Source organism: Lutra lutra, chromosome 5 (assembly GCF_902655055.1).
Source record: "Lutra lutra chromosome 5, mLutLut1.2, whole genome shotgun sequence".
NCBI lineage: Eukaryota > Metazoa > Chordata > Mammalia > Carnivora > Mustelidae > Lutra > Lutra lutra.
Genome location: NC_062282.1, coordinates 49,801,143 through 49,827,663, shown reverse-complemented (window position 1 = coordinate 49,827,663; position 26,521 = coordinate 49,801,143). Strand labels below are relative to the sequence as shown.

At 36.7% G+C, this 26,521-nt stretch overlaps 1 protein-coding gene across 1 annotated transcript in view; it reads left to right on the top strand.

The window, feature by feature from the left end:
* Window positions 1-2,789: 2,789 nt before the first annotated feature.
* The window catches only part of LOC125101147 (28S ribosomal protein S31, mitochondrial-like), a 29,340-nt gene continuing 5,608 nt past the window's right edge, over window positions 2,790-26,521 (top strand). The window contains exon 1 of the mRNA XM_047731781.1: window positions 2,790-2,976. Coding sequence (XP_047587737.1) covers window positions 2,790-2,976 — 187 coding nt within the window. The remainder of the gene's footprint in view (window positions 2,977-26,521) is intronic.

Below are 26,521 nucleotides of genomic sequence, written 5' to 3'. Positions count from 1 at the left end.
CTCATGAAGGTACTCATTATTAAGATCTTACTTTTGGGTTGTTGTTTTTTTTAAGATTATTTATTTAGTTAGTTAGTTAGTTATTTTAGACAGAGAGAGAGAGAGAGAGATTGAGAGAGAGAACATGCAGGTGTGAGTAGGGTGAGGATCATAGGGAGAGAATCTTCAATTAGACTTCTCGCTGAGCCCAGAGCCCACAGGGAGCTCAATCTCACGACCCACGAGATCATGACCTGACCTGACCAAGAGTCAGATGCTCAACCGACAGGCACCCCAAAACCCTAAACCCTTAGGTTTTAAATACAGTTTCCACAGTTGTTGACATTCTTTGAAAAGAGCTGTCCAGATGAGATTGGCAAAGCTATCTTTTTTGACATGAGTCAATGGAGAACAAAAAGAGAAGAGGGAGGCCATTTAAATGAATTTGATTTCCAATTTAGATAAACTTTTATTTTGGAAAAAAAGAAAGTGAGTCAGCTTATCTATGAAATTTTTACCAAAATTACCTTTTTAAAATTTAATGTAAATTTTTAAACATAAATAATAATTTCCCATAATGATCCATTATGTAATTTACCACAGTTAACTGTCATAATAATCTTATGACATAGTGCTATTAGTATTCCTAGTGTACTGATGAAGAGGCTGATGTTTAGAGATCAAAGAATTTGTCTAAAATCACATGACTAGTAATGGCAGAGCTGTGATTCAAACCCCGGCAGTCTCTTTCTAAAATCTGGATTCTTGAACACTGTTATTCAGTCTATAAACTATTGCTTTGTCTAGAAAATAATTTTGTTTGTTTGCCCTCATGCTATGGATCCAAATGCATTTCCATAGAGATGAACTTTCTTTCTTAGACTATACTGCTCCTTTGGGTAAGACTGGTATTCAGTGATGTCTAGAGAGGGCAAAGGTCATCTGCTCTGTGCTTTTCACACCTCTAAGTTCTCCCAGTAGATTAGCTTCAAATACAACTCTTGGTTGGATGTGCTCCAAAAAGTCCTCTTTCATCTCTGCTTTGGAATGCTAATCAGCTTCAATCATCAAGCAAAATTCCCCATTAAAACAAAACAAGACCAAGTCCAGTGGTACATCAGAGGTTTGGCTAAGACCTCAGGGAAAGAGCCAAAAGTCTGCCCTGTGCCATGACCTCTTCACAGATATTTTCTACCTAGCCTAAAAATATAGAATAAAATGGAGAAAAATTTCAGAGAGATAGATTTCGGCTTCATCTGCACTAAGCTTATTGAGAATTGGAGTTCCCTCAGGAAGTGAGATCCCTTGTCACTGGAGGTATGCAAGCAGAGGATGAATAATTACTTGGCAGTAACGTAAGGGGGTCTCAAAACTCAGATGAAGAGTTAAACTAGTTCAGAAGTTTTCTTTTTTTTTTTTTAATTATGTTAGGTTATTCACTATTCAGTACATCATTAGTTTTTTATGTAGTGTTCCATGATTCATTGTTTGAGTATAACACCCAGTGCTTCATACAATCCATGCCCTCCTAAATACCCATCACAAGGCTCACCCATCCCCCTACACCCCTCCCTTCTGAAACTCTTCTTTTGTTTCCCAGAGTCCATAGTCTCTCATGGTTCATCTCCCACTCTGATTTCTCCCCCTTCATTTTTCCCTTCTCTTAATGTCCTCCATGCTATTCCTTATGTTCCACAAATAACTGAAAGTTATGATAATTGACTTTCTCTGCTTGACTTATTTCATTTAGCATAATCTCCTCCGGTCCCATCCAAGTTGATGCCAAATTTGGGTACTCATCCTTTCTGATGGCTGAGTAATATTCCATTGTGTATATGGACCACATCTTTATCCATTCATCTGTTGAAGGGCATCTTGGCTCTTCCACATTTTGGTTATTGTGGACATTGCTACTATGAACATTGGGGTGCATATGGCCCTTCTTTTCACTAGTTCAGAAGTTTTCAACTTTGCTTTCTCATACATTGCTAAGGCCACAATCATGCATATGGTACATCATAGGTAATGTGCTACCACTATATAGGAAAATATTCATAATTTATTTTTTAAACTTATAAATTGAAGTGGCTCTGTGTCCATTTCTTGATAATAAGCAAATAAAACTATTGGAGAAATATGGAATAGCTAAGAGAATTAAAAGAAAAGAATTGCACATACCCACAAACCAAATTATCTTTGTAGTGCATAAACTTGACTAATCTACATCAATGGGTGATTCTTATCATTGTCTACATTATTCTTCCTTTTATTGTGCATGGAGTAGAGCTTTTCCAGCCTCAGATCCAAACTTGGATATTTGAGGGCACAATTAACAGGTCATGTTGCTAAGACTAAGTTTCTGCAACTTATGGTACTAGGATAGTAGACCAGCACCTTTGGTTCTCTCTGAGGGTGTTGCAAGGGATAAAACAATAAAGCTACTTTACTTCTAGAAGATGTGAGGCCATCTGTGTGAGACTCAAGCAGAGAAATCCAGAGAAAGGCTTTTCCCTAGTACTGATAGATGGGGATAAAGTGAGGACCTGAGGAAATTCTTAACAAAGCATGAGGTATGTGTATATATGTGTATTGGGGAAAGGGGAGATCTATATAAACTTAAAAAAATGCAGTGTCTGGCAGTGGAGCCAGGGTCCTGGGCTCAGGGTCACATGAAATTACTATGATATCTGGGGCCTGGGGCACAGCATATTTACTATAGCATAGGTACCAATGCCTGAGGTATAGGCATGTGTATAGAATCTGGGTCTAGATCACCTACAGAACTAGGATCTGGGTCTCTAGGGCTCACCATGGGAATTGAGAGTGGTGAGGAGGCAGGATGCAGCAATGAGTATGGGCCCAGGGATGATACTACTAGCCTGGGCCCAGGAAATGTGTCACAGCAGCAGCCTAACCTCCTGGGGATGGCAAGTCTAAGACCCACCTCAGGCCCCAGAGGACAGGGTGTAGAGCAGCAGCAGCAGAGCTCTGGTGATGGTGGGTCACATCTGTAACTCAGGACCCATGGGGCAGAGTACAGAGCACCAGCTTCATAGTCTCAGTGGTAGAGGGTCATTAGGACTCAGGAGGCATGGTATAGGACAATGGCAACTCTAATTCTGTAAATGGTAGGCACTGCGGTACACCAATCAAGAAGTGCAGAGCACAGCAACAACTTGGGCCATCTGGAGCAGGTCTCAGCACAGGAACACCTCCAGCCCCAGGAAGGAGATGAAGTGGTAGGGACTCCAGGTGGCTCTGTCTATTGAGTTCAGCATCGGTGAAGACTGCAGGGGTCCTCAGTAGCAAAAGCTGCAGATGTCCAGGAAGGTGACAAGGATTTCTGGGATCCTCCCATTTGCTTTGTCCCATGGGGTGAATTTCCTCTGAGGGGATCTTGGCATTCTGCTGCTCCAGACTGGGGGGTGGGGTGATGCAAATAAATGCTTCCTATACTTCTCTATGCCACAATAAATTAAGACTACATAGTATTGGTGAAGATAGACACAAAGATCAATGAATAGAATAGAAAGCCACAAACAAACCCACACATATAGAACTGAGTGATTTTTAACCAAGTTGTAAAGGCAATTATGGAGTAAAGATAGTCTTTTCAACAAATGGTGATTAAATAATTGCATGTCCAAAAAAAGTGAACTCTGACCTATACAACACTTATTAGAATGGCTAAAACAAACAAACGAACAACAACACATGCAATACTAAGTTCAGGAAATGATGTAGAGCAACTAGAATTCTCATATATTGTTGGTAGGAATATGAAATGGGAAAGTCATTTTGGAAACAGTTTGGAGGTTTCTTACAAAGTTAAACACAAAACTACCATACTTTACGTAAATGTAAAAAATAATAATAACAAACCAGGATGTGGCAGGAAAAATATAACTCAGCGTGTGGCAAATAAATTTAAATGAATTTCAAATGAATCACATAACCACACCAAAGGGTTTGGAGACAATGTAGTTGGCCTAAGTAACTTTCGGAAATAATGTTTTGGGAAGGTAGTACTATTAGGCTAAAGACAGAAAGTATTATACACAAGTACTATACTCTAGCTAGTAAACCTATTTAGGAAAGGAGGACTGGTTAGAAATTCTGAAGTGCTATTTGTGTATAAGGTTGAACAAATAAATATATTCATTGTAAGTAATGAGAGTCAAGTTTCTTACTGTCATAGAAAGTAGTTAAAAATAAGGAAAGAGGGAAGACTAGAATGAACCCTACAGTGCTGGATTAAGTTGAAGGTATCAATTTATGGAACAGATAAACAACTATAGATCTGTATGTATGCATGAGTTAGTACACACACATGTTTTTTCTAGCTCTATCCACTGAGAGAACCTACAAAGAGTGAGACTTCAATAGTAATAACTACACCTAACACCCAGACTCTCTAAGTTACCATTATCCAATAAAAGGAGCCAGGCATCTTGGACAACTGGTTGGTTTCTAGGCTGGAGTGAGGAATATACACCAGGGACCTTGAGTATCTTGTGGGGCCAGAAAGTAAGTGCCCAAGGGCTCAAAAACAAAACAAAACAAAACAAAAGAACAACAATAAAAACCAAAATGATAGTATATGGAAATGCCACAGGGGCCAATCTGGAAATGCTGCCAATGACCAAAATTCAAACAATCAAGCAACAAAATAAATAAAATAATACTGGATCATAATCCAAGTAACAAAAATGTACACGAGCATACTGAATAAATAAATACATGAAGGAGAAGTGATAACCCTTACAGAAGAATTCCAACTAATGCGTCTAAAAAGAATGAGAGAAATAGAAGATCACCATTAAAACATCACAGTAGACAAGGGCCATCCATGGATGCTTAAATTGGTGAGTAAAAGTTTACACAGAAACAGAATATCTGCATAATCCCAAAGTATCCTCTAAAAAATATTTAGTAATTTCAAAAGAGAAAATGTTTACAGTGGAAAGTCCAGGCAGCCAGCCAGGCAATGGCTGTTAGCCAAGTGGTCAAGGTTAACATCAGCAATAACACACACTGATACAATGTCCCCCTAACATGTGCCTGGAGTAGGGCACCTCACCTCTTCTGTATTCTTCCCAATAATGTCTAACATCAATATAATAAGAGAAAATATCAGACAAATTCAAACTGCCCAACATTCTACAAAATAATAGGCAAGTACTCTTCAAATGTGTCAAGGTTGTGAAAGACTAGGGAAGACAGAGGAACTGTTACAGACTGGAAGTGACTAAGGAAACATAAAACTAAATGCAAAGTGAAATCCTGGGACATAAAAATACATTGCTGGAAAAACTAGTAAAACCTAAATAAGTTTTGTATTTTGGTTAATAGTATTGTACCAAAATTAATTTCTTGGTTACATTAGCTGTTAGCATAAGTGTATACTGCATGAAGGCTACGGGTACTATTTTTGTAGGTCTTCTGCAATTTAAAATCATTTCAAAATAAAAATAATTTTCTAAAAGTAAACAACATCTTATAGGGTTACAAAAATTATTATATCTAGAAGCAAAGCCTTATTCTCTGCTTTCTAGGTAACTAGGGTAGCATCTTTCATCCAAAAGCTTGTCATTTAAAGAAAAAAAAAAGTTGCCTCCTCCAACAATTATTTCCTATTCATTCTCTCTCTCAGGTTGTGAGAATTTTATCCTTGTTCATGAATTCATTGGCTTTTCATGAGGATAAAAAACCAAGGGAGAAAAGAATCATTAAAGAAGGTGAAGAAAATGAGGAGAATTGTTTGCTGGGAAAATTCCAAGCTGGTAAAGCCCTATTTTTAATGTTTGTTATTGCTCACTTGCATATGTATGCACGTACATACAGTCACCTGAGCCTGATGAGAGTCATGAATCTCTGGACTAAATATTGCTTGCTCTCACTGCTTTTGGACTCTCTCTGATATGTGTGATCAATGCACTGCTGCACTTGGACCTTTTTCAAATTCCCACTCATTTTAACTGTTTCCTTGTGCCAAGGGAGGAAGATTTGAGGGACTAATGGAGATAACCTCACGTGGTTTCCTCAATGGGTTTCAAGAACAGACCCAGACCGAGCTTCCAAATGGAGAAGGCAGGCCAAGGCATGTTGAGCTCTATGGAATCAAATGATTCGGGAGCTATAGGGGCCCATATCAGGTCACCTATCTTCCTGAAGGATTTGCCCTATTCTATAAATTTTTCTCCTTGAACAATATCTCAGCATCAACATCCCATCAATTAAATTTGGAGAAATAAGTGTGTATTGGGAAGTAAGGGAAGAGATGCTTTTTGTCATCAGGTTGTCTTATAAAATGGAACTTGGCAGTCACCTGGGAGGACATGATTCTAACACTGTTTTCTTGGCACAAAAAGGGAGAGATAGTTGCCCTTCTCCATGTCTTAGATTTGTCATAAAGAAACAATGGAATAACTAAAATATGGTATGAAAAAAATGTAGATCAGCTTTCACTGAAATGTTAGAATTCTCTCTTTTCCATTCTCATTACCCTCAGGGTAAAATGAATATTCTTTGAATGTGTTTAACAAAGCCCTTCATATCTAACTCCAACCCTCCTCTGATCTCTGGACACTCCTCTCTTCATACCACTTATCCAGTCACATGGGGCAGTGCCTCATTCTCTTTGCCACATTTTTGCCTTTAACATACTTCTCTTCTTTTCTGGAATAGTTCTCTGTTCTTATCCATTCATGTCTCTACTTCAACTGAGTAATTTTTGCTTATCTTTCAGGTTTTAATTTATATGTTTCTCCCAGAAAGCCATTGCCCAAATCCCCAGAACTTGGTCCCACTGGTCTGCTTTACTATGTACATTGCCTACCATGTCATAAATTCCTACAATGAAAGAATCTGCCTCTTTCACCATTATATGTATATCTGTCTCCAAATGGGGTCTAGCATACAGTAGCTTCTCAATAAATGGCCATTGAATAAATGAATGAATGAATGAATGAATGAGAGATGACATGCTTTCAATACAAGTTCTTGGATACAGGTGCTATTCAGGGGTCTGAGATGTGGGGAAAGTTTTCCAAAGACTAAACTGATGGAATAATTAATGAATATGCAAGAGAAAATTGTGTAGTAGGAAGACATTTTAAACCAGGAAGAATCTAAAACTTAAATCCTGGGCTTACTATTATTATTGTTATTATTATTTTAGCAAAATAGTATTATAGCAGCTTACATTTATGTATCCTAACTATATGCTCAGCATCTGGCCAGGTGTCTTGTACATATTAGCATTTTTAATCTCCCCTCACAATCGTCTGAAATCAGTACTAGTTTTAGCCCCTTTTACAGATGAGAAAAAAAAAAAAAAATCAGAGAGATCGGGTTGCTTGTCCAAAGCTGTAGCACTGTTAAAGAGCAGAGTCATACTTCATGCAAGAATGCTGGACCCCAGAGCCAGAATTGTTAGAAGCTACATTCTCCCAACTCACCAAGTCCCCCTCCTACCTCCCCTGACAGACAACCAACCTCCAAGGTCTTCCAGGTCCCCAAAGTGCAACAAAACTAGCTTAAATCCAATCTTGGCTGAATTCTTGAGTTGGGGCTCTGCGTTGTTCCCCATCATCTTCTCAATCACTTGCAAGGCTACCCTATCGAGTGGTTCTGATTGCAGCTTCTCTCTGCTTAAACCCGGGGCAATGATTTCTCTCACGGATCCCTATCTGAACTGCTAAGTTTATGCTTTAATACAATTATGTAGCTCTCACTCCCCCACAGATCCTCTTTTTTCTTCATTTGCTTCCAATAAAGAGACATTATTTGTTTGGGAGCTTTCCAGAGTAACATGAATCCATCTTTTGAAAACTAGTCCCTGCATCTGGAAAATTGAATGATGTTTTGGTGTTGGTTGAGCAAGAGAGTTGGTCTGTGGAAACAGCATTGTTATTTTATTATCTTTAATGCTTTTAAGCCATGCTAAGCAGATTTAATTTCCAAAGATGTCTTTTCTTGCCACCACCACCCCCCATCCTTTTTTAAATAGACAAGTCAGTTTCTACTTTCAAACTGGTTGCTTTCAAATATGCCACTGAGCATTGATTTGGCCACTTAGCTGAATTAGCCACATGGTCCATCTGTACCTTCCTGCCCTTCCCCAGCTAAACAGGTGTTGCCTTTAACATAATGAGAAGGCTTTTTCTTATCAGACTATTTATCATAAAATTAAATACACACACATCCCAGAATCTCAAATCCATCATATAAATACAAAAAGCACACTCCCTCAGTCCACAAACAGCAGTTCTCTTAAGAAAGAGACATCTGACACCCCCTCGTCCATGAGCCAGAGAGATTTTGATCACCCTAGCCTTCCCAGTATGGCTTTTTATTCTTTGCATCAATACATGTTCTAACTGGAGATGCTCAGTGCCAGCATGTGATAGCTTCGGTAATCATCTCATCTGCAGACCAAGAGACTGCTCTGTTTCTTCACACCCCAGGTAAGATTCTGAACCTTGGAAAAGCTAAAAACAGCTGGTGACTGGTTATTCATTCATGTTCCCTATCCTCGAATAAAGCAAATAAAAACATACTGCAAAGATAAGACTTCTTTATTTTAAAGAAGAAAATTTCTTTAGGATTTACTCCTATATTTAAAAATTCATATACTAAAATTCCATCTCAAACATTGAAACACATCACCACCATTATAGGATTAAATAACAATGGAATGAGGGGCAGAATAAAAAGATTCCCATGAATTTCCTTTCCTCAACTGAATTTTTTAATCAAAGACTAAATTTGTTTGCAAAATGTGTCCTTTAGCATAAACACACAATTAATTGTTTTTAAAAAATAAACAATATGTGTTTAGGGAACTGAAAGTAAACTCTGTCCATTCTATTAAGTTGATTGTAGGTCATAAAAGGGGATACTAGGAGCGCCTGGGTGGCTCAGTTGGTTGGGACTCTGACTCTTAGTTTCAGCTCAGTTACGATTTTAGGGTCCTGAGATCCACCCCATGTCTGCTGCCTGCTCAGCAGGGAGTCTGCTTGTCTCCCTCTCCTTCTGCCCCTACCTCTGCTCATGCTCTCTCTCTCTCCAAAATACTTAAATAATTTTTTAAAAATTTTTAAAAGGGGGGATTATAAAATATAAAGAAACTAAGGTCTGATATAAAGAACCTATAAAATATAAAGAACCTTTATATATAAAATATAAAGAACCTAATGATCCAGTGTTATTTCAGGTCTTTTTTCAACTAGCTAGAGGATAAAATCTCTGTCTTTTTCATTAAATTATACAAACGGTATGCAGTGGGATCTTCTTTTTTTTTTCCTTTTAAGATTTTACTTATTTATTTATTTATTTGACAGAAAGAAAGAGATAGAGAGCACAAGCAGAAGGAGCAGCAGAGGGAGAGGGAGAAGCAGATTTCCGCTGAGCAGGGAGCCCTATATGGGACTCGATCCCAGGACTCTGGGATCAAGACCTGAGCTGAAGGCAGCTGCTTAATGATGGAGCCACCCAGGCATCCCTGCAGTGGGATCTTAATAGAGAAGGACTCCTCACCCCCTGCTGATAAGGATCATCTCCACAGTTAAAAGAAAGAGCTTCAGTTTTACTTTTTCTCTTTTTATTATAATTCATTCTACCCAATAATCAATTGTACAAACATTGCACACCTACTAGGAGCAAATGACAGTGTTAGATGTGCACAAAAAGACCCCAGGCAGCCTAAAGTAAAAAACTTTCCTTTATTTGTATGTTAACTAAAGACATATTACCAACAGCAAAGGCAGCACACCGTTACTAAATCTACCATATGTAAATATATTTAGTAAAAACTCTTTTTCCCCCCCTTTTTCCCTTCATGCCTGATTATCTTTAACACTATTATTTCAGGGTTTACTCCTGTTTCTGGATCCTTAGGATCCAGAGAGATGTGACCAGACTTTGAGGACTGCCTAGCACCCCTACTCGGAAACTCCTGCAAATATCTAGCCAAGAAAAATCCAAATGATTTAAAGATGAATAGTAAAAAAGGAGTAAGTACAGCATTGATGCAAATATACTATGGCAAAAAAAGTGGAGAAGGGCAGCAAAATTCACTGGTAGATAAAGAACACTCACTAGAAAAGTATTAAAGGGAAGCAGGCTTTTTTTTTTTTTTTAAGTGACCAGGCTTCATTTCATGAATTTAAAAACAATAGTGAAACAAACATGCCTACAAAGGAATACTACAAAACAGAGACACAGAATGCCAGGTAACGGATGATAAGACTATAGATGATAAACAAGAACCGGCAGAACTCAGTAAGAAATACAAAGAAATGTTTGAAAAATAAAAACCTTCCACCTTTGAACAAACAAATGGGAGAACAGACACTGTAGGATGTTCAGTAAGAGAAATAATAGACAACAAGAGAGGCAAACAACACGGAATAAAGAGTTTAAAGGATTCATGATTAAAGATACTTGTAAAAAAAAGGATAAGAAGTTGTAGCAATCATGTAATTGGAGTCCACATTCAATAAAACAAAGGCAACAGACCAGACCACATATGGAGAATAAGATCTAAGAAAACTTTAGAGATGGCTGAATTTACCCACTGAAAGATGTTAGCATGTACCAGAAAAAATGATCCGAGAAGATAAACAATGATAATATCTGGGAAAGTCTTGAATTTTAAAGACAAAGAAAGAATACTCTGGAGTCAGTGAGCCACATTAAGTCAGTTATAAGGTGGAGAAAAACGCTTCCAGTTTTTCCACTTCAATGTTCAATAAATAGCAAGAGACAGTGAGAAATATCTATAACATTGTTTGGAAACTTTACCTCAAAAAAAAAAAAGGTAAACAAATATCGAACTCTGGTTCATAACATGCATGTTGAAGTATTTGGGGGACAGGCTGTACTAATATCTATTGCTTGTTTTTAAATGCATGAAAAAATAAAATGGATTGAAGAAGTATTGGATAGAGGGCTAGGTATGTGATAAAGCAAATACAATAAACTATTAATTGTAAAATCCAGATCATGAGAATATGAGATACTTATTATAAAACCCTATAGCTTTTCTCAACATTGGAGGGTTGTGAATCCTTAGCCTTAAATACTTCTATCAATAAAATAGAAAATGAAAACAAAAGAATTTTATGATTTTAAAAGTTATAAATAAAACAATAAAGTAAACCAAGAGAAAGCATAAGGAGATAAGAGGAATAAAACCAGAAATTAATGAGTTATACAACAGAATGGGAAAACTAATGACAAAATCAAAAGCAAGTTATTTTTTAACTTTGAATTTTGCAATACTTTTTGGTATGCAGAAAAGTTGCAAAATCAGTACATAGAGATCCTGTATGCCCATTATCCCACTTCCCCAGTGTTAACATATTGCATAACTCTAGTGCAACTATTGAAACCAGACAATTAAACAAATGCAATACCATTAACGAATCTACAGACTGCACTCAAACTTGGCCAGTTTTCCCACAAATCCCCTTTTTCTGGTCCAGGATTCAGTCCACAACTCTACATTGCATTTAGTTTAGTCTCCTCCAATACGTGACAATTCCTAGCTTTTCCTTAACCTCATGACCTTGACATTTTTGATGAGTATTTGTTAGCTGTTTTCTGAAACATCCTCCAATTTGGGTTTCTCTAGTATTTTCTCATAATCAGATTCAAGTTTGAGTCTTTGGCAAGACTATCTCAGAAGTACACTGTATCCGAACATACCGATGTTTGTATGTCTCATTACTGATGATGTCAACTTGGTAAGGAGGGATAGGTCATGTTTCTGCATTGTAAAGATACTATTTTTCCCCTTGTAGTTAATGAACATCTTCTGGGGAAATATTTTGACACCATGTAAATATGTTGCTTTTTACTGGTTGATTTTAGTACCATTGATGGTTCTTGATTACAATTACTGCAGTCTCCAGCTAATAGCACTTTCTTTTTTTATCATTTGTTCTACGTTTATTAATGGGGTGCTACTATAAGGAAGAGCTGTGTCTCTCCCCATTTATTCATTTAATCATTTATTTATATTGACAGAGACCCATGGATGATTTAGTTTATTTTACAGATTATAATGCAATCTAGCATTTTTAATTCTCTTGTCCAAAATGTCTGTGTTGGACACTGGTACCTTCTTCAAGTTGTTTCCAGTATCCTTTCAAACATGTCTTTGTCAATGAAAAAATATTTCCTTACTTCTGGAGTCACGGTTTCTTTTAGGTTCATCTTGTCTGTATTCTCTGCTGCATCCTTGAAATCCACTATTTCTTAAAGAAGCCATGGTTCCTACTGTTGGAGAACGATCTATGGAAAGGACAACTGAAGTATTGGAATCAGTGTCTAGCCCCTCTCTGTGGACACACCTAGGAAGTATCTGTACGTGTTTATACTACATACACACATATCTCCTGCATACACACATATCTCCATTTAGGTCTGTATTTTGTATATACTAAAAAGTATTAGTTCATATTAACATCTCTAATTTTAATCCAACACCACACAGCCTATTCTTTGCCTTCTCCCTTTCCTTATTTTAACTTGTTTCTCTGAAAATAAGAAATCTGTTTTCATTACATGTATTACTTTGTACAGTTCTAGGGTATGCATAGTTTCAGGCTTGCTCACCATATCCCTATGAGAACCACATTTAGTGGCTAGCACACAATATTTAAGTACAGTTCTTTTTGTCATTAGCCCTGTAGTGTACAGTAAAAATACTATTTCCAGAGTTACTTAGGTTTGTTCTTTTCTTCCCCATCCCTTTCAGTGTGCTTGTTATTCATCTGTAATACAGTTCATTTCATTTGTGATTTTTATGTTCTATTTTGAATTCCACCCATATCCCAGTGGATACTAATTTTCTTTTTCAGTATGTGAAGTATTACCATGGTTCTAAGCATCAGAGCTAAAAAAGACATTCTTAGTAATGCATTGTTCCCCACTCATCTCTCCTACCCCATTCTCATTCCCTCATTCTTTTTACCCCATTACTAACCATCCCTGTAGGTAACCAATCTTCTTAGTTTATGGTTTACCTTTCCTGTATTCCTCTTGCCCAAATAGATACATGCATTTAAAAAAAAAAAAAAGTCCTTTCCTTTCTTACCCAAGGTTTACATATTCTTCTGGCCTTTCAAAACTGGTTATTTTGAAACTAAAAATAAAAGATAAACTACCTAACCTAAACAAGAAAAAGAGAAAAACAAGTTTTTTAATAAAATTATAAAAGTTTAACAAAGTAAGAAACAATTTTATTCAACTCTATGTCAATAAATTTGAAAACATAGATGAAATGGGTAACAATCTTGGAAAACATACCTTACCAAAGCAGACTCTAAAAAGGATAGAAAAATGTAAACTCTGATTTTCAAAGAAGACATAGAGAAATTAGTTTGGTTATAATCATTCTTCATTCCTGCATCTCTACATATCCAGATGATTTCACAGGGGAATTTTCTGATCTTAAAAATAATTCCAACACTACCTAAAGTGAAACAAGGACCTGGCAAATATCAAGCATGTGCTCCTATAGACACACATATACATACACAAATAACGAAACTACTAGCCCAATTCACTTATGAATATTGAAGCTTATTAAATAAATATTAACAAACACAATCTAATAACATATTTTTAAAAACACACATCTGACCATTGGGGTTTATTCTAAAAATAAAAGGAATTTGCAGTATTAAGATACCCATTGGGAAACCTGGGTGGCTCAGTCAGTTAAGCATCCATCTCTTGATTTCAGCTCAGGTCATGATCTCAGGCCTGTGAGATCAAGCCCCACATTAGGCTCCATGTCCAGTGTGGAGCCTGCTTAAGATACTCTCTGTCCCTCTGTATTCTCCCCTCCATCTAAAAAAAAGATATCTTTTAATATATTAATATTATGTATCATATTAACATAGATTTACACATAAAAATCTTATGACCTTCTATCTCCATATATGCTGAGAAATCATTCAAAAAAGTTAATCATTCTTAACAAAAATACCCAATAAGATAAAAAAAAATTATCTCAAACCAATGATCACTGGAAAACACTAGAGTCATTTTTTTCTCAACAAATGTTCTATTAACATTTTATCCCTGAGTCACTCACATACTAAATTCCAGAAGCAACTTCCCTGAATTATTATAAAAACAAAATATACCCTGACATTCCCAAAAGTCCCTCTAAGGAATTGGTATCACCCTATATGAGAACCACTGAACAGTGAGTATTTCCACTACAGTGACAGTCAAGACAATCATACACTACTATTGCACTATTCTTTAACACTGTATTGGAAGTACTGGAAAGCACAATTAGAATATGTGCTGCCGAAGCGAGCACTGAAAGCACAATTAGAAAAGAAAAAGAAAATATGTATATGAAAGTTAGAATCGAGGTAAATCCACTACTTTTTGAAGATGACACTTAGTATGCCTGAAAAACCTAAGAGAAGTATTCAAAAATGATTATAAAAAATAATAGTTGAGTGAAATAAGATTGAAAATTTGTATAGAGAAATCAATAATCTGTATGTATAAACATATAAATAAACAATAACCAGTTAAAAGATACGATGAAAAAAGAGCATATTTATATTAGCACAACATAAATAAAACAATTGAGGATAAATTAACTATAAAAATGTGACACTAAATAAGAAGAAAACTTTAAAACAGAGCTGAAGGATACAAAATAACATTTAAATAAATTAAAACACCATACTTTTTGATAGAAAGACTCAATATAATGAAGATTTAAAATCTTCTTTTGTTAATTTACAAATGTAATGTAATCCCAATTTTTTAAAAAAGGGTTTTCTTGTGGGGTTAGTTTGGAATTAGACATTCTCATTTTATCTTCATATATATATAAAATGTGTGTGTATGTATATGTATATTATGTGTGTGTGTGTGTGTGTGTGTGTATATTCATGACCAGTAAAACTTTGAGTGGAAGGAGAGGACAGAATCTTTCAAGAGCAATGAGAGCATTCTATTATTATCAAATATTAAAATATAAAGACTCCATACCAGCATAATGCTATTTAAGTGTTGAAAGAAGAAAATCACCAGCCAAGAATTCTGTATCCACCAAAATTATCCATCAAAAGTGAAGAAATAAAAACTTTCTCAGACAAACAAAAATTGAGAGAATTAAACTTGACTTGCAAGAAATATTAAAAGAAGTTCTTTAGGAAAAAGAAAAATAACATGAAATTCTGATAAACATTTAAAAAGGAGCATCAGAGAAGAAATAAAGAAGGTAAATTAAAATATTTCATTTGTCATTCATCTAATAATTTGTTCAGAACAATAATAGCAATATATATTAAATGACTTTGATTTGTAGATAAGTGAAATGAGTAACAGTTATGTCATAAAAAGATATAAGAGGGAAGAACTGGGAATACTGTGTTATATAAAATAACCTCATTAACCACAAAGCAGCATAATTAATTTTTACATATGTAAGATATATAAATGGTATATATGTTCATAGTATAGTGTCTATATATGAATAAACTTAGATATACTGTATATTGCAAACTTAGGGAAACCACTAAAAGAATTTTAATAGTAGGGTGCCCGGGCGCCTGGGTGGCTCAGTCGGTTAATAGTAGGGTGCCCAGGTGGCTTAGTCAATTAAGCATCTACCTTTGGCTTAGGTCATGATCCCAGGCTCCTGGGATGGAGCCCTGAGTTGGGATCCCCACTCAGTGGGGAGTCTGCTTCTCCCTCTGCTTGTGCTCACTCTCTCTCTCTCTCTCTCTCTCAAATAAATAAAATCTTTTTAAAAATTTAAATAAAAGAATTTAATTCTAATACTTTTATCCTATTCTATTTATACTAAGAGAGCAAAGAAAATGAAATCATATGAAATGCTCAATTAAAGCCATTGAAGGAAAGGAGTGGAAAACAAAAAGATACAAAGAAATAGGGAAATGAATACAAATTAATTACAAATATAGTAGATATTAATCCAAATATGTCAATAATCTATAATTTTAAATATTTTATTTATTTGTTTGTTTGTTTATTATTTTTGAGAGAGAGAGGGCATGTGCACACAAGTTGGGGGAGGGGCATAGGAGGAACAAGAGAGAACGTCAAGCAGAATTCACAGTGAGTGTGGAGCCCAACGCAGGGCTCAATCTCATGACCCTGAGATCATGACCTGAGCTGAAACCAAGAGTCAGATGCTTAACAGACTGAGCCATCCAGGTGCCCCTCAATAATCACTTTAAATGTGAATGATGTAAGCACACCAAATAAAAGACAAAGACTATTAGAGACCAGTTTAAAGGAAAAAAAAAAAGACCCAATTATACACTGTCTACAAGATATGTATGTTAAACATAAAGACAAATAAACCAAGGATAAAGAGAGACAAAATATGGGAAAGCTAGGGTGACTATATTAATTTCAGACAAAGTAGACTTCAGAGCAAAGAAAATTATCAGTGATAAAGAGGGTATCAGATAATGATAAAAAGGTCAATGCTCCAGGAAGACATAAAAATCCTTACTGTGTATGTGCCTAACAGTGTCAAAATATGAGGTAAAAAGTGACAGAACTCCAAGAAAAAAAAGATATATTCACTATTATGTTTGAAGACTTCAACACCCCTCTCAGTAATTGACAATCCAGCAGGTAGGAGATCTGTGAATGTATAGTTGAACTGAATAGTACCATCAATCAACTGGATCAAACTGACTTTTATAGACTACTTCACCCAACAACAGCAGAATACACATTCTTCTCAAGCTCACATGGAACCTTCATCAAGACAGACCAAATTATGGACCATAAAACACACTCTAACAAATTTAAAAGAATAGAAATTAAATAGAGTATGCTCCCAGACCATAGTGGAATTAAACCAGGAATCAATAACAAAAAGATAGCTAGAAATTCACAAAATATCTGGAAATTAAACAACACACTTCTAAATAACATATTGGTTAAAGAAGAAGTATCAAGAGAAATTTTAAAATATTTGGAACTAAATGAAAATAAAATACAATTTACAAAAATTTGTGGGATGTAGTAAAAATAATGTTTAAAAGGAAATTTATAACATAGAATGCAAATATTAGAAAAAAAGAAAAATCTAAAATTAACAATCTAAACTTCCATCTTAGGAAACTACAAAAAGGAGAGCCAATTAAATCCAAATTAAACAGAAAAAAAAATTCAAAAAACAGAGCAAGAATCAATGAAATTGAGAACAAGAAAACAATAAAATCAATAAAACCAAAAGCTGTTTTCTTTTGGAAAAAAAATCAATAAAATTCGCAAGCTTCTAGCTAGGCAAAGTAAGAGGAAAAAAGAGAGAAAACACAAATAACTAATATCAAAAACGAAAGATGGGCCATCGCTATCAATCTTATGGTTAAAAGGATAATAAATGTGTATTTGGCAATTCCATGCCCACAAATTTGATAACCTAGATGAAATGGACCAACTCTTTAGAAGGTATAATGTATCAAAACTTATAAAAGGATAAAAAAAAGTAATCTGAATATGCCTATATGTATACAGAAATTGAGTCAATAATTACTAAATTTCTAAGAGACATAGCATCAGGCCGCTCATAATAAAAACTCTCAGCAAGCTAGGAATGGAGTGAAATGTTTTCGACATAGTAAAGAACATCTACAATAGAGCTAACATAATACATAAAGTGAGTTTCTAGATACTTTCCCCAAAGAATATGAACAAGGCAATGATATCCCCTCTTCTCACTGCTTTTCAACAACCTGCTAGCTGTTCTAGTTAATGCAATAAGGCAAGAAAAGAAATAAAAAGTAAACAGACTGGGAAGGAAGAAATAAAACTGTCTTTGTTCCCAGATGACGTGAGAAGTTATATAGAAAACCTCAAAGAATCATTAGAAAAATTTCTGGAACAATAAGTGATGATGGCAAGGTTGTAGGACACAAAGTTAATATACAAAATTCAACCACTTTCCTATATTCCAACAAACAACAATTGGAATTTAAAATTTAAAACATAGCACCATTTATATTAGCATCCCATTCCCCCATTAAAATGAAATACATAGGTATAAATATAAGAAAATATATGCAAGATCATATAAGGGAAGTTCCAAAACTCTGATGAAAGAAATTAAATATCTAAATAAATAGATATCCCACATTCATATATAGAAAGACCCAATATTGTTAAGATGTCAATTCTTCTCAGATTGATATAGAAATTCAATGCAATCCCAATAAAATCCTAGTAAGTTACTTTGTGTATATTAACAGGGTGATTCTAAATTTTATATGAAAAGGCAAAATATCTAGAATAGCTAACTCAACTCTGAAGAATAATAAAGTCAGAACAAGAAACTCTACCTAAATGTAAGACTTAATTGCAAAGTTACAATAATAAAGACAGTGTGGTACTGGCAAAAAATAGATACATAGATCACAGAAAATAATCAAGACCCCAAAATAGACTCACACAAAAATAATCAACTCATCTTTGACAAAGGAGCAAAGGTAATTCAATAATGAAAGGATATTTTTTTAAAACAAATCATGTTGGAACAACTGGACATTCACACACGAAGAAATAAGCCCAGTCCTTGCACTTTTCATAAAAATTAACTCAAAATGGATCACAGACCAAAATGTAAAATGCAAAACCATAAAACTTCTAGGTGAAAACACAGGGAAAAATCTAGGTGACTTACATTGGGGAGGGTATGTGCTATGGTGAGTGCTGTGAATTGTATAAGACTGATGATTCACAGACCTGTACCCCTGAAGTAAATAATACATTATATGTTAATTAAAAAAAAAAATCTAGGTGAGTTTGGGCTTGGTGTTGAGCTTTTAGATATAACACAAAAAGTATAATCCATGATGGGGAGCTTGGGTGGCTCAGTTGGTTAAGTATCTGCCTTTGGCTTAGGTCATGATCCCAGGCTCCTGGATGGAGCCCAGAGTTGGGAATCCTCTCTCAGTGGGGAGTCTGACCCTCCCACCCCCTCCCTGCCGCTGTGCACCATCTCTCTCTCTCTCTTTCTGGCAAATAAATAAAATCTTCAAAAAAAAAAAATGTACAACCCATGAAAGAAAAAATTATGTTAGACTTCATTAAGATTACAAACTTCTGCTCTGCAAAAGACACTTACAAAAATGAAACGGCAAGTCATAAACCGAGAGAAAATATTTGCAAAACATAGCCAATAAAAAACTTGTATCCAAAATATGCAAAAAAGTCTCGGGGCACCTGGGTGGCTCAGTCAATTTAAGCATCTGACTCTTGATTTTGGCTCAGGTCATAATCTCGGGTCCTGAGATTGAGCCCTGAGTCAGGTTATGCACTGGGCATGAAGCCTGATTAAGATTCTCTCCTCCTCTCCCTCAGCCCGTCTCCTCCCCTCCCTCAGCCCGTCTCCTCCCCTACTAGGGCACTCACTCTCTCTAAAAATAAATAAATAAATAAAAATTAATTAATTAATTAATTAAAAAATAAAGATTTGAAAAATTTAAAAGCCTCAAATATACAAAAACTCTTAAAACTCAACAACAAGGAAACAAACAACCAAATATAAAAATAAGCAAAAGATCTGAAGAGACATCAAACCAAAAAATTATACAGATGACAAAGAAGCATATGAAAAGATGTTCAACACCAGGTCATTAGGGTAATGCAAATTAAAACAACATGAGATACCAGTACACATCTTTTAGAATGACAAATCTAAAGTCTGAACACCAAATGCTAGCAAAGATCTACAATAACAGGAACTTTTCTTGATTGCTGGTGAAATGCAAAATGGTACAGCAATTTTGGAAGACAGTTTGGCAATTTCTTATAAATCTAAACAACACTTAGCATATGATTCAGCAATTGTACTTCTTGGTATGAAACTTATAACCACATAAAACCATGCACATGAATGTTTATAGCAGTTTGTATTCATAGCTGCCAAAATTTGGAAGCAACCAATATGTCCTTTAATAGGTGAATGAATAAACAAACTGTGGTACATCTATATGAATTATTCAGTGATACCAAAAAAAAAAAAAAAAAAAGTGGTCAGGGGAGGAGTCAAGATGGCGGAGAAGTAGCAGGCTGAGACTACTTCAGGTAGCGGGAGATCAGCTAGATAGCTCATCTAAAGATTGCAAACACCTACAAATCCAATGGGAGATCGAAGAGAAGAAGAACAGCAACTCTAGAAACAGAAAATCAACCACTCTCTGAAAGGTAGGACTGGCGGAGAAGTGAATCCAAAGCGAGGGGAAGATAGACCGCGGGGGGAGGGGCCGGCTCCTGGCAAGCGGCAGAGCAACGGAGCACAAAATCAGGACTTTTAAAAGTCTGTTCCGCTGAGGGACATCGCTCCAGAGGCTTAACTGAGGTGAAGCCCACGCGGGTCAGTGTGGCCTCAGGTCCCGCAGGGTCACAGAAGGATCGGGGGTGTCTGAGGGTCGCAGAGCTTACAGGTATTAGAACAGGGAAGCCGGCTACAGAGACAGAGCCGAGGAGTAAGCTCTAAACTCGGGGTTACCTTGAACCGGTCGCAGGCTTGGTCAGCTCAGAGCGCGGCCAGAGGCCAGGGTGATGGAAGTAATTGGGTGCTGTTCTCTGAGGGCGCACTGAGGAGTGGGGCCCAGGGCTCTCGGCTCCTCCAGGCAAGAGACCGGGAGGCCGCCATCTTCATTCCCGTCCTCCGGAACTCTACGGAAAGCGCTCAGGGAACAAAAGTTCCCGAAAGCAAACCCAGCAAACCCGAGCGGATTACTCAGCCGGCCCCGGGTAAGGGCGGTGCAACTCCGCCTGGGGCAAAGACGCTTGAGAATCACTACAACATGCCCCTCCCCCAGAAGAGCAACAAGAAACCCAGCCAGGACCAAGTTCACCTACCAAGGAGTGCAGTTTCAATACCAAGGAGAGCATCAGAATTCCAGAGAAGGAGAAAGCAAAGCACGGAACTCATGGCTTTCTCCCCATGATTCTTTAGCCTTGCAGTTAATTTTTTTCTTTTGTTTTTCCATTTTTTTTTCTTCTTCTAATTTTTTTTAACTTTACCCTTTCTCTTTTAACGTTTTCTAACTAGTTTATCTAACATATATATTTTTTTTCTTTTTATATTTTTTCTTTATTGGTTTTCTTTTTTTAATTGTTTCTTTTTTTTCTTTTTCTTTTTTTTCTTTTTTTTTTCTTTCTGAACCTCTTTTTATCCCCTCTCTCCCCCCTCACGATTTGGGATCTCTTCTGATTTGGCTAAAGCATATTTTCCTGGGGTTGTTGCCACCCTTTTAGTATTTTACTTGCTCCTTCATATACTCTTATCTGGACAAAATGACAACGCAGAAAAATTCACCACAAAAAAAAGAACAAGAGGCAGTACCAAAGGCTAGGGACCTAATCAATACAGACATTGGTAACATGTCTGATATAGAGTTCAGAATGATATTTCTCAAGGTTCTAGCCGGGCTTGAAAAAGGTATGGAAGATATTAAAGCAACCCTCTTGGGAGATATAAAAGCCCTTTCTGGAGAAATAAAAGAACTAAAATCGAAAGAAGTTGAAATCAAAAAAGCTATTAATGAGGTGCAATCAAAAATGGAGGCTCTCACTGCTAGGATAAATGAGGCAGAAGAAAGAATTAGCCATATAGAAGACCAAATGACAGAGAATAAAGAAGCTGAGCAAAAGAGGGACAAACAGCTACTGGACCACGAGGGGAGAATTCGAGAGAGAAGTGACACCATAAGACGAAACAACATTAGAATAATTGGGATTCCAGAAGAAGAGGAAACAGAGAGGGGAGCAGAAGGTATGTTGGAGAGAATTATTGGAGAGAATTTCCCCAATATGGCAAAGGGAACAAGCATCAAAATCCAGGAGGTCCAGAGGAGCCCCCTCAAAATCAATAAGAATAGGTCCACACCCCGTCACCTAATAGTAAAATTGACAAGTCTTAGTGACAAAGAGAAGATCCTGAAAGCAGCCCGGGAAAAGAAGTCTGTAACGCACAATGGTAAAAATATTCGATTGGCAGCAGACTTATCCACAGAGACCTGGCAGGCCAGAAAGAGCTGGCATGATATATTCAGAGTACTAAATGAGAAAAACATGCAGCCAAGAATACTATATCCAGCTAGGCTATCATTGAAAATAGAAGGAGAGATTAAAAGCTTCCAGGACAAACAAAAACTGAAAGAATTTGCAAATACCAAACCAGCTCTACAGGAAATATTGAAAGGGGTCCTCTAAGCAAAGAGAGACCCTAAAAGTAGCAGATCAGAAAGAAACAGAGACAATATACAATAACAGTCACCTTACAGGCAATACAATGGCACTAAATTCATATCTCTCAATACTTACCCTGAATGTTAATGGGCTAAATGCCCCAATCAAAAGACACAGGGTATCAGAATGGATAAAAAAACAAAACCCATCTATATGTTGCCTACAAGAAACTCATCTTAAACCCGACGACACCTCCAGGTTTAAAGTGAGGGGGTGGAAAAGAATTTACCATGCTAATGGACATCAGAAGAAAGCAGGAGTGGCAATCCTTATAGCAGATCAATTAGATTTTAAGCCAAAGACTATAATAAGAGATGAGGAAGGACACTATATCATACTCAAAGGAACTGTCCAACAAGAAGATCTAACAATTTTAAATATCTATGCCCCTAACGTGGGAGCAGCCAACTATATAAACCAATTAATAACAAAATCAAAGAAACACATCGACAAGAATACAATAATAGTAGGGGACTTTAACACTCCCCTCACTGAAATGGACAGATCATCCAAGCAAAAGATCAACAAGGAAATCAAGGCCTTAAATGACACACTGGACAAGATGGACATCACGGATATATTCAGAACATTTCATCCCAAAGCAACAGAATACACATTCTTCTCTAGTGCACATGGAACATTCTCCAGAATAGATCACATTCTCGGTCCTAAATCAGGTCTCAACCGTTCTCAAAAGATTGGAATCATTCCCTGCATATTTTCAGACCACAATGCTCTGAAGCTAGAACTCAATAACCAGAGGAAATTTGGAAAGAACCCAAATACATGGAGACTAAACAGCATCCTTCTAAAGAATGAATGGGTCAACCAGGAAATTAGAGAAGAATTGAAAAAATTTATGGAAACAAATGATAATGAAAACACAACGGTTCAGAATCTGTGGGACACAACAAAGGCAGTCCTGAGAGGAAAATATATAGTGGTACAAGCCTTTCTCAAGAAACAAAAAAGGTCTCAGGTACACAACCTAACCCTACATCTAAAGGAGCTGGAGAAAGAACAAGAAAGAAAACCTAAACCCAGCAGGAGAAGAGAAATCATAAAGATCAGAGCAGAAATCAATGAAATAGAAACCAAAAAAACAATAGAACAAATCAACGAAACTAGGAGCTGGTTCTTTGAAAGAATTAATAAGATCGATAAACCCCTGGCCAGACTTATCAAAAAGAAAAGAGAAAGGACCCAAATAAATAAAATCATGAATGAAAGAGGAGAGATCACAACGAACACCAAAGAAATACAGACAATTATAAGAACATACTATGAGCAACTCTATGCCAACAAATTTGACAATCTGGAAGAAATGGATGCATTCCTAGAGACATATAAACTACCACAACTGAACCAGGAAGAAATAGAAAGCCTCAACAGACCCATAACCAGTAAGGAGATTGAAACAGTCATCAAAAATCTCCAAACAAACAAAAGCCCAGGGCCAGATGGCTTCCCAGGGGAATTCTACCAAACATTTAAAGAAGAAATAATTCCTATTCTCCTGAAACTGTTCCAAAAAATAGAAATAGAAGGAAAACTTCCACACTCATTTTATGAGGCCAGCATCACCTTGATCCCAAAACCAGACAAGGATCCCATCAAAAAAGAGAACTACAGACCAATATCCTTGATGAACACAGATGCAAAAATTCTCGCCAAAATACTAGCCAATAGGATTCAACAGTACATTAAAAGGATTATTCACCACGACCAAGTGGGATTTATTCCAGGGCTGCAAAGTTGGTTCAACATCCGCAAATCAATCAATGTGATACAACACATTAATAAAAGAACAAGAACCATATGATACTCTCCATAGATGCTGAAGAAGCATTTGACAAAGTACAGCATCCCTTCCTGATCAAAACTCTTCAAAGTGTAGGGATAGAGGGCACATACCTCAATATTATCAAAGCCATCTATGAAAACCCACTGCAAATATCATTCTCAATGGAGAAAAACTGAAAGCTTTTCCGCTAAGGTCAGGAACACGACAGGGATGTCTGTTATCACCACTGCTATTCAACATAGTACTAGAAGTCCTAGCCTCAGCAATCAGACAACAAAGGAAATTAAAGGCATCCGAATCGGCAAAGAAGAAGTCAAACTATCACTCTTTGCAGATGATATGATACTATATGTGGAAAACCCAAAGACTCCACTCCAAAACTGCTAGAACTTGTACAGGAATTCAGTAAAGTAGTCTACGGCCATACCACCCTGAACGCGCCCGATCTCGTCTGATCTCGGAAGCTAAGCAGGGTCGGGCCAGGTTAGTACTTGGAAGGGAGGAATTCAGTAAAGTGTCAGGATACAAAAATCAATGCACAGAAATCAGTTGCATTTCTCTACACCAACAACAAGACAGAAGAAAGAGAAATTAAGGAGTCCATCCCATTTACAATTGCACCCAAAACTATAAGATACCTAGGAATAAACCTAACCAAAGAGACTAAGAATCTATACACAGAAAACTATAAAGTACTCTTGAAAGAAATTGAGGAAGACACAAAGAAATGGAAAAATGTTCCATGCTCCTGGATTGGAAGAATAAATATTGTGAAAATGTCTATGCTACCTAAAGCAATCTACACATTTAATGCAATTCCTATCAAAGTACCATCCATTTTTTTTTCAAAGAAATGGAACAAAGAATCCTAAAATTTATATGGAACCAGAAAAGACCTCGAATAGCCAAAGCAATATTGAAAAAGAAAGCCAAAGTTGGTGGCATCACAATTCCGGACTTCAAGCTCTATTACAAAGCTGTCATCATCAAGACAGCATGGTACTGGCACAAAAACAGACACATAGATCAATGGAACAGAATAGAGAGCCCAGAAATAGACCCTCAACTCTATGGTCAACTCATCTTCGACAAAGCAGGAAAGAATGTCCAATGGAAAAAAGACAGCCTCTTCAATAAATGGTGTTGGGAAAATTGGACAGCCACATGCAGAAAAATGAAATTGGATCATTTCCTTACACCACACACAAAAATAGACTCAAAATGGATGAAGGATCTCAACGTGAGAAAGGAATCCATCAAAATCCTTGAGGAGAACATAGGCAGCAACCTCTTCGACCTCAGCCACAGCAACATCTTCCTAGGAACTTCACCAAAGGCAAGGGAAGCAAGGGCAAAATGAACTATTGGGATTTTATCAAGATCAAAAGCTTTTGCACAGCAAAGGAAACAGTTAATAAAACCAAAAGACAACTGACAGAATGGGAGAAGATATTTGCAAATGACATATCAGATAAATGGCTAGTGTCCAAAATCTATAAAGAACTTAGCAAACTCAACACCCAAAGAACAAATAATCCAATCAAGAAATGGGCAGAGGACATGAACAGACATTTCTGCAAAGAAGACATCCAGATGGCCAACAGACACAGGAAAAAGTGCTCCATATCACTCGGCATCAGGGAAATACAAATCAAAACCACCATGAGATATCACCTCACACCAGTCAGAATGGCTAAAATTAACAAGTCAGGAAATGACAGATGCTGGCGAGGATGCGGAGAAAGGGGAACCCTCCTACACTGTTGGTGGGAATGCAAGCTGGTGCAACCACTCTGGAAAACAGCATGGAGGTTCCTCAAAATGTTGAAAATAGAACTACCCTATGACCCAGCAATTGCACTCCTGGGTATTTACCCTAAAGATACGAACGTAGTGATCCGAAGGGGCACGTGCACCCGAATGTTTATAGCAGCAATGTCTACAATAGCCAAACTATGGAAAGAACCTAGATGTCCATCAACAGACGAATGGATAAAGAAGATGTGGTATATATACACAATGGAATACTATGCAGCCATCAAAAGAAATGAAATCTTGCCATTTGTGACGATGTGGATGGAACTAGAGGGTATCATGCTTAGCGAAATAAGTCAATCGGAGAAAGACAACTATCATATGATCTCCCTGATATGAGGGAGAGGAGATGCAACATGCGGGGAGAAGGGGGTAGGAGAAGAGTAAATGAAAGAAGATGGGATTGGTAGGGAGACAAACCATAAGTGACTCTTAATCTCACAAAACAAACTGAGGGTTGATGGGGGGAGGGAGGTTGGGAGGGGGGGTGGGATTATAGACATTGGGGAGGGTATGTGCCATGGTGAGTGCTGTGAAGTATGTAAACCTGGCGATTCACAGACCTGTACTCCTGGGGATAAAAATATATTATATGTTTATAAAAAATAAAATTAAAAAAAAATTATATCAAAAAAAAAA